The 10,050-nt window shown below is 36.9% G+C and overlaps 1 protein-coding gene across 1 annotated transcript; it reads left to right on the top strand.

Annotated features, from left to right (window-relative positions):
- The first annotated feature begins 224 nt into the window (after window positions 1-224).
- Window positions 225-9,849, top strand: LOC144997481 (Enhancer of polycomb-like transcription factor protein). Its single transcript, XM_078957394.1, has 5 exons — window positions 225-450; window positions 597-3,173; window positions 3,258-4,712; window positions 7,282-7,600; window positions 8,956-9,849. Exons 2-5 carry the CDS (start codon window positions 681-683, stop codon window positions 9,465-9,467), a joined length of 4,779 nt encoding a protein of 1,592 aa, XP_078813520.1. The 5' UTR covers window positions 225-450; window positions 597-680; the 3' UTR covers window positions 9,468-9,849.
- Window positions 9,850-10,050: the final 201 nt, after the last annotated feature.

Here is a 10,050-nt window from a genome sequence, read left to right on the forward strand (position 1 = left end):
TTTATTCTTTTAAATAATAATAATACTAATATAATTTAAGTGTGATTATATTATAAGTAATATGTAAATGATGCATAGTTTTTTTTTTTTTTTTCGTTTGCATAAAAGATAGGAGCACTTTTGTTTTGAATATTGTTTATTATAAATTATAAATTATAAATTAAAACTAAAATTAAATATAAATAAGGGAGGTGGTAATAAGAAGAATTTCCCTTTCTCTCTCTCTCTAGTCTCTAGACTAAAACAAACCCTAGCATTCTATTTCTCTCTCCGGGGTAAAAATATATAAATTAAAAAAAGTTAAAATTGAAAAATAATTCGGCAAATGATCTTCAATTAGGGTTTCGAATCAGAGGTCTGTTTTTGGGCGTATCAAAATCCCTGGTTGAATCATCCAAATTGAGGCTATATCTCTTCTGATCTTCACCGTTTCGATGTTATCCATGAAAGGTACGCATGCGATACCGACTTCTTTTTGATTGCTTTCTTTTGTGAAAATGACTATGCTTCTTTGTGTTAGTTACGGAAGTTTTGTGGAAAATTTTATGGTCCTTGATTTACTTTGTTGTTTTATGTTGTAAATTTCTGGTATACAGATCTGGAAGTGGGTTTAAGTTGTGTCAGATGGGATAGATGAATTGGGGGTTTCGGTGTGGGGCGTTCAAATTGAGGGATTGTTGATGGAGATTAGTGTAGGAAACTCAGGAGGTAGTAAAACAAAGTCGTTGGATCTCAAAGCACTTTATAAATCGGAGGTGAGTAACAAGGGGGAGCCTGTCAAGAAGGAAACGAGTAGTTGGCTGGGAAATGGTGAGGGAGCGGAGGCAAAGAAGAGAAAGAACAGGAATGAGGTGGCTATTAGTAGCTTTGAGGATCTGGCAGAGAGGAAAAAGGTTAAGCATGGCATAGATGATATTGAAGTTGATGGGGCTGATTCATGCTCTGCTCAGTCATCTGGGCTTGCTCAGAAGATTAATGGTGGTGCTGGTCTTAATGCCATTGGTGTTAATATTAGTAGTGACAGCCATGGTGTACTTATTCCAAAGCGTCCACGGGGAACAGTTGGGCGGAGTAAGTTTGCTAAGAGTCATCTTCTTAAACCATCTGCATCATCAGATTCTGTTGAAAAGGTTACCAAGTTGAAGGATGAGGTGAATGAAGATATGCAGGATGAGGTTTCTGGCAGGGATGAACCTATGGATAGTAAGGAGGCCTCTTCTGCAGAACAGATTATTAAGTTAAATGGTAACAATGAGGTTGATCAGAAGGGAGTGGTTGATTCCAAAGGGACTCAAAAGCAGGAATCAACCACAGTTACCTCAAATCTGCATGCAAAGAACGATAAGCCGGATGTTTCATTGGAAATTCCACAGGAAAATGTTTCTAGTGCAGATGCACACCTAAACAGTAGCTCATTGGGGTCCGAAGATGAAGTTTCCGAGTTAAAAAAAGAGATTGACGAAATTCCACAGGGCAAAGTTCCTGGTGCAGATGCATCCCTAAGCAGTAATTCTACTTCTGCTGACCAGATGGGCAAGTCAAATGGAAATTCCAAGGGTCTGCCTAGAAACAATGTTAAGAGAAAGGGAATAATAGATGGTAAGCCAAAGGAGGATTCTGCAGCAGTTGATCTTGAGAAGGGAGAAGGTACCGAAAAAGATTCATCTTCTAAAAGAAACAGGAGCAGCCATAGGAAAAGAAAGTATCTGGGATCAGGCAATGAGTCGCCATCTGTTGAGAAAAAAGTTGGTGCATGTGACCTTGATCCTGATGATGATCTTGAACAGAATGCAGCTCGGATGCTTTCATCTCGTTTTGATCCTAGCTGTATTGGATTTGCATCAAAAAACAGAACTTGTGCCTCTGCTGAATTATCTGTGAATGGGGGGGAGTCTCTTTCAGAAAAACCTACTGCTTCCGATGCTGATGCTGATGCTGATGCTGCAGACAGAGTGTTACGCCCCAGGAGACAGCAGAAAGGTAAGGGGGGCTCTAGAAAGAGGCGCCACTTCTACGAAGTACATTCTGATGACATGGATGCTCACTGGTTCCTGAACAGAAGGATTAAGATCTTCTGGCCTCTAGATGAAAGTTGGTACTATGGTCTGGTAAACGATTATGACGCAGAAAAAAATCTTCATCATATAAAGTATGATGATCGGGATGAAGAATGGATTAGTCTTGAAAATGAAAGATTCAAACTATTGCTTCTTCCTTGTGAAGTTCCACAAAAGCCAAGCCTCCATAAAGATACAGATACCCACAAGAAAGACAAGGGAAGCAGATCCTTTCACATAAAAGACGAGGCCTTTATGGCGACCCATATGGAATCAGAGCCAATCATCTCATGGTTGGCTCGTCCTTCTCATCGAGCTAAATCGTCTCCTTTGAAAAAGCAAAAACAATCACAATCACATGTTGTTGATAGAAACATGCTTCTTCTGGAAAGAGAAACCGACAAGCCGAACTGCACTTCTGTTTTTTTAAGCACATCAAAGGAAAGCTCTAATAGCAGTGAAGGACATCTACCTATTGTTTATGTGAGAAGGCGAAACCGCAGGTTTAGTGATGCCTCATGTATACCGTTTGTTGCATGGTCACTAAATAGTGCAGGTGGGTTGAAGTTAGATACAACATTGATAGAATCTAAAAAGTTTGAAATATGCATATCACTTTGGCCTATGTTGACATACGTACTTGGGGCGGACATATTATGGTTATTTTCCCGTGTATTGCTGCTTCAGTATGGAACCATGGTTGCCATGTGGCCTACTGTTTTCATGGAGGTGCTGTTTGTTGATAATATTGTTGGATTGAGGCTGTTTCTTTTTGAAGGCTGCTTAAAGCAAGCTGTGACCTTTGTTTTCCTAGTCATGAAAGTGTTTTGTGAAGCTGAGAAAGACGAGTCTACCAACCACCAAGTTCCAGTGACATCGATAAGATTCAAACTTTCTTTCTTTCAGAACTTCAGAAAGGAGAAGGTTTTCGCGTATTATAGTTTCTCAAAGGTGAGAGATTCTAACTGGCGGTATCTTGATTCTGAGTTGCAGCCACATTGTTTACTTACAAAACAGCTGTCTCTTCCTGAGTGCACATATGACAATGTTAAACTACTGGAAGCTGGAACACAAGAGTCACAAATACCTTTTGCTGCTCAAACTGCCTACTTTGAGGTACTATCGATTTACTTTAATTCCTTAAGATTTTCACAACCATGTTTTAATGTATAAGCCTCATGGATTGATTCTTTCATGCAGGTTTTCCATAAAAAACCAAATCCTGGTGCTGTGATCAGTAGTAGTCCTAGATCACCGTGCAGTCCTGCTGTACTTGGGAGTCGGCCTTCGACAATTTACAGTTTGAAAAATGGGAATCTTCCTCCATTTGCTCTTTCATTTTCTGCTGCCCCAAATTTCTTCCTTAGCATGCATCTCAAACTTTTATTGGAACGTAGCATCGATTCCTTGAGCCTTCAAGACCATGATTCTCTTCACCCCCCACAAGATACTTTCCATCAACATGCAGATGCAGATGATGATGATGATGAGAGCCTTTCTGGTGGATCTCCTGCCATTGATGAAGGTCCGAGGAAGCCAGCCCAACTTGTTCTTGATCCAATTTCTATCTCTTCTAAATCTGGTCAAATTAGTGTTGAAATCCCGACATCTGATGAAGTTTACATGGATTGCCAGAAAACACCTGGCGCTGATGTGGCCTGGAATCTAAGCGATGACATCATCTGCAGCCCTAACCCTACAGCCCCTAAAAGTTTGTGGAACCGCGATGGGAAGGCAGATTTTATTGGGAATGGATTCAGCAACGGGCCTAAGAAGCCAAGAACTCAGGTCCAGTACACATTGCCTTGTCGAGAGTTTAATTTTAAGAATAAAGGAGGGCATAGCCAGACTGGTCTTCCTTACCAGAGAATCAGGAGAGCAAACGAGAAGAAAACACCAGGATCAGATTCTTCTTCTAAAGGACCTCGAAGGAACCTGGAGTTGGTGGCCTGTGATGCGAATATATTGATCAACGGTGGGGATAAAGGGTGGAGAGAATGTGGGGCAAGGGTATTTTTGGAAGTTGCTGATCAGAATGAGTGGAAACTTGCAGTGAAATGTAGTGGGGTGTTGAAGTATGCACATAAGGTGCACCAAGATTTACAACCAGGTTCAACGAACCGCTACACTCATGCGATGATGTGGAAAGGAGGAAAGGATTGGACACTTGAGTTCCCAGACAGGGGTCAATGGGTTCTATTTAAGGAAATGCATGAGGAATGTCACAATAGGAATATACGGGCAGCATCCATAAAAAACATCCCAATTCCCGGTGTTCGCTTGATCGAGGATTTGGTTGATGATCAAGAAGAGGCGCCTTTTGTCAGAAGCTCATGGTACTTTCGCCAGGTCAGAAATGATGTTGAAATGGCCATGGATGGATCACATGTTATGTATGACATGGATAGTGAAGATGAAGAGTGGGTTTGTAGGAGTAGGAGTAGGGAAAATGAAATGATCTCTGATGAGGTTTTTGAGAAGGTTATGGATATGTTGGAGAAGCTTTCGTATGCTCAGAAACGTGATCACTTTACATCCGGAGAAATTGAAGAGCTGATTGCCAGAGTAACTCCCATGCAAGCAGCCAAAACCATTTACGAGCATTGGAGGGAAAAGAGGCAACGCAAAGGAATGCCACTAATCAGACATCTCCAGGTGTGTATTATTACAATTATTTTTTAATGAAATCAAAAAATCAAAATAATACTTCACTGCCTAAATCAAAAAACGTACGTATAATGGTTGGTTTAATCATCACTACAGAACTTAGTTATTTATGCGACTAAAGGATTCGTGTGCTTTTCTTCTGTGTGTTAACCTAATAAACTTAGCAAGTTAGAACCAGGTTGTATGCCATTACTTGGGACCAATATTACTCATTATTCATGCACTGGTACATTGTAAATGCATCTATATTTCTGCTTCTGTTAAATTGTAAAATTGCTTTCATATTTTTTCACATTGTTTGTGTTAATAAGTTCAGGCAGGTAATAGGATAACCATATATGTTCGGTAATCATGATCTCTTTTAAGCACATAAGTCAGCAAATATAAAAGGGATAATGCCTCAAGTTTGGCCAGAAATGTCGGTTTTACCCTCCGATGGAATTTTGGTTCGTTTATGCCGCAAACTTGCCATTTTTTTTGTCGGCTTTGCCATTTTTACCTGTACTAGCAGGTTTCCAGGTTACCATGAAATATTATTTGCGAAAAGCCCTTAAGTTTACAAATATTTTGCAAAAAAACCCTTAAGATTATAAACATAAAATATAAATATATATATATATATATATATATATATATATATATATATTCAAAATTTGATAAAACTAGATAGTTTTTTTTTTCTTTTTTTTTTTATATTTAAATATCAAAATTTTATAACAAAACCAATATAAATTTTCGAAACATATTTTTCCCTTTAAGTACGGTAAATTTTATATTGGTTCGATATAAACTTTTGATATTTAAATTTTAAAAAATTATTTAGCTTTATCAAAATTTGAATATATTCCTTAAATAATAATTTAACTTTTCAAAGCAAAGTTAAAAAAAATCTGATAATTTATATTATATTGGTTTGCTATTTAAATTTTAAAAAACTTTTTAGTTTTATCAAATTTTGAATGAATATTTATATTGTCTATGTTTATAATCTTAAGGGCTTTTTTGCAAAATATTTGTAAACTTAAGAGCGTTTTCGCAAATAATATTTCATGGTAACTTGGAAACCTGCTATTACAGGTAAAGAGGGCAAAATCGACAAAAAAATGGCAAGTTTGCGGCATAAACGAACCAAAAATCCGTCAAAGGGTAAAACCGCCAAACTTAAGGCTTTGTATGACATTAATATAAAAGACATTGATTCAGGAAAAAAATGAAAGATGCTCAAATGTTGTATCATCTTGCTGCTGTTTGTATGGAGAAATAGGACTAAGAACTTTTTTGTAGGTCTAGGAGAATGTTAGTATTGCATATGAATATTAGTTTTTATAGATAGTTATTAGTTTATAAGATAAGGAGGGTGTATAATCAGGAATTCTTTAACTTGGGATTTGGGGTTGGTAGATTATTATGTTGATAGTGGGTTTTGTATGTCGTGCAAACACATACAGTTCTTTTGTATGCTCTTGTTACAATGTCCTGTCCCTTTTCGTGTGATATAGCCTGAAATACTGAAATTGTGGCAGCATTGGCACTGGTTCCAATATGAAACTGAACAAGTCCAGGGCCAATTTAACACACTTAAAAATCTAGGGGTCATTCTGCAAATGTTAGAAAGCTAAGGGTTCAATATCAAAGTTATTGGTAGTGTGGTGATGTTATGTTGCAAATTTAGGTAGATTTTATAAATTCCAGGTGTCTTTTTGATGTACATGTGTGTGTATTTATCATCACACCATAATTTATATAATAGGTGCCTTGGAATATCAAATATAAAATGTTTGACATCAAAATAAATCGTAAAAACCACTTCAGTAGTTCAAATATTGCATTAATAACCTGTATATCATGTATAAAATGGCAAATAAGTAACAAACTAATAGTAAATGATAATTAAACTAACAAATAGTGTGATAAGTTCAACGGCTTCGTAGCAAGCCAGTGTAACTAAAGAGCTAATTATTATTTCCGCACCGCATCACAAAGCTAATAATAGCATAAATTAGCAAATAAGTTAGTAATTGTTCATTAGTATAATGAAATAAACATACAAAGTAATCTAATATGTAGTAGTAAATTTAATCTAATAAATAAAGTAATAAATTCTTTATTGTTTGGTTATTTACTTTATGAATATAGTTTTAAGTTTTATCTGCAGTAATATAGCCCAGTACATTTATATCTACCATTGCCCTTGCCTCAAAAATATAGTTTTAAGTTTTATCTGCAGTAATATAGCCCAATACATTTAAAGTAATAAAATCTTAATTGTAATTTATCAAAGTGTAGGGGTGAAAATGAAAACCATCAAACTCTAGAAACCAGCAAGGAACAAAAACTGAAACAATGTACCACAAATCTTTGTCAGAATGCCCTTGCCATCCTCTCTCCTCATCATAAAAAGCATCCCTAGAAAGCCGTAAACGAAGATAATCTGTATTTATAGTTTATAATTTATCTTTAAAAAAAATGGTTTTCTATGATTTTTGCTTATTATGGGAAAAAGGTGTTTGTATTTGTATATCTAATAGGATGATATTGTGAATATTTTTGTTGTCAGCCTCCATTGTGGGAAAGGTACCAGCAAATATGTAGAGAATGGGATCAATCACAGCATTCACAGCCCAAGTTGTTGACAACAGGCGCGTTGAGTGGGTCCCAGTCCCAGTCCCAGGAGAAGGCATCAGCTTCAGCATCAGCATCAGGAGCAGCAGATGATAAACCCCCCATGTTTGCTTTCTGCTTGAAGCCCCGAGGTCTGGAATTGCTCAACAAGGGTTCCAAACACAGACCACATAAGAAAATCTCACTCTCTGGCCACAGCCATGCCTTTTTAGCCGATCATGATACCCCTACCCCCCATCATGCTTCTGCTTCTGGTAAGCATTTTAATATATACTTTTTTACTTATTCCATTCTATCACACCCTTCATTACACTCCAAACAATTTTCACTAGATTTTTCAAACTATATTAATTATCTAATAACAATAATAATGCTATCTTTTTTGCCTTGATCGTCGTTTCCCTTCCTTTTAAGGTTAAATGCAAGAATAACAACAATACACTCTGTTTATTATAGCATCCCACTTTATTTCTCAATTACAGGATCCTACTTCGAAAAATCTACCCAGTTGTAGCTATGTCATTTAAATACAAAACAATCTTCACTGAGTGGATTTTTTTTTTCTTTTTCAAATAAGAAAAAAAGGTTAAAACTACAATGCTATATTTTTAAAGTCCAATGGCCTAGTAGTTGACTAGATTTTTCAAAGTATGATCATCTACCTTTTTCTTCTGTAATGCAATATGTATCGATGTACTTTGTTTATTGTAGTGTTGTACTTTGATTGAAAAATCTACCGAATGGTAGCACTTTCATCCAAATACAAAACTAAAAATTTCAAGCTAAGAAAAAAGGTTGAAAGTGCAATGCTATAATTTGAAGTGCACCATCTTGATGAGAAAAGTTTTGGACATACAGTGCTCTAATAGAAAGAAATGAAAGTATGATGCTATAATACACAAATAAATTTGCTATTTCTTGCATTTAGCTTAATGAAAGTAAGCCTCTCTTCTCCCTCCGTATAGTTTTTAGCATTAAATTTCAAGAAATAACAATGTAGTAGTAGTTCTATTGATTTGTTTATTGTATCATTGTTGTACTTTGGAAAATCTAATAATCTACACAGTTGTAGCTGTCATCCAAAGGCAAAACAATTTTTAATGCTCAATTTGAGTAGATTCTTCAAAGCATGATATGTTCAAATGTGAAAAAGAGGTTAAAGTACAATGCTATATTAGAAAGCCGAAAGCATGATGCCTTAGTAAGAAAAAATTATAGAAGTACAATATGGTGGTAATAGAAAGAAATGGACTGATGATGCTATAATAATACACAATAAATGGAAGTGCGTTGCTATTTCTTGCATTTAAACCTAATATTAGAAAGTAAGCTAACTTTTACTCTCTCCTCCCTTTTCTGTACAATTTTTAGCGTTAAATTGCAAGAAATAGCAATTTACTTTTGTTTAGCATAATTTTTATGCGTAGTGTTGGAATCGAGTAAGGAATGGAATTGAGAGAAAAAAAGCAAGCTGTTTGTTTTGTCTGAAGAACATTCGTTCCATACTGTTTACAAGTATAGGCCGACCAAAGTTTATCAATCATGGAATATAACGTGACTCATTCCATTCCGTTGAGACTTTTTCTGTTTTTTTTTTGTTGGTGTATAGGAAGAAGAGTAAATACGTATGTTTTGGGAGACGATCGGGCGGACTCTTCAGATGTTTCTCCGCTGCTATCAAGGATGTATTCACCAACTGGCCCAGGCCATTTCTCTTTAGATGGTGACGCATCGGATTGGAATCACCAACTCCGACTCCAACGAAACACCTCCAAGACCATTAAACCACTGATATCCCCAAGACCTTGCGCTCCTCCTTCCACCTTCCGGAAGCCCGGAAAAAGAAACAACGGGAACGGGAAAAAACCAAATAACCTTCTCCCCGATTGGCGTAACCACCCAAGTCCGCCATATCGCCACCCCGGCCAACTCCTCCTGGGCGGCTCCGATCTTGATGAATTCCGACTCCGAGACGCCTCCAGTGCCGCCAAGCATGCCCGGAATATGGCGAAACTAAAAAGAGAACGAGCTCAGAAGCTCATGTTGAGTGCTGACCTGGCGATTCATAAGGCGGTTTCCGCTCTAATGACAGCCGAAGCAATCAAGGCTATGAATGAGTGAATGAAGGGTATTTTTCGTCTTTTGTTGATAGTTTGATTTTGATTTTTGAAATTTGTTCCAACTGTGCCTGGTTTTGGTACATTTGGTAGTTGGTTAGGCCATAGTTCTCCCCGAAGCATCAGAATGTCGGTCGCTTGTGCACAATGCGATTTTGAGTTGGTGCATTTGTGGGATTAGGTTGGGGGGGCTGTCGCACTTTTGGTTAGACATTATTTCATTTGTACAGAAAATTGCCACCCTCCTCAACCCAACCCTCCAAAAAAAAGCAAAAAAAGAATATTGTGGTTAGCTAAAATAATAGTGTTGTGCAACTGAAAACTCACTCATGATTGGCATGAGAATGAATACAAAGAAAAGGGAAGCAAGTGGCATTAGTCAGTCATATTAGTTACTACTGTCTTCATAATATATTGATTTTCATTCATTCACGTTCCTTCCGACTCCTATGTTCTATGTTCTAACAGTAGGAGGGGTTACTATCGCTTTAGTTTTTTCTTTAGTTATAAAACGAATAGAAAAGATTTAGTTGCTAGCTACAGAAAGAGAACCCTCTTTGTTTGTTTGGTTTTATTTGTTTTTGTCG

The sequence above is a fragment of the Lactuca saligna genome, chromosome 5, assembly GCF_052625555.1.
Source record: "Lactuca saligna cultivar CGN05327 chromosome 5, ASM5262555v1, whole genome shotgun sequence".
NCBI lineage: Eukaryota > Viridiplantae > Streptophyta > Magnoliopsida > Asterales > Asteraceae > Lactuca > Lactuca saligna.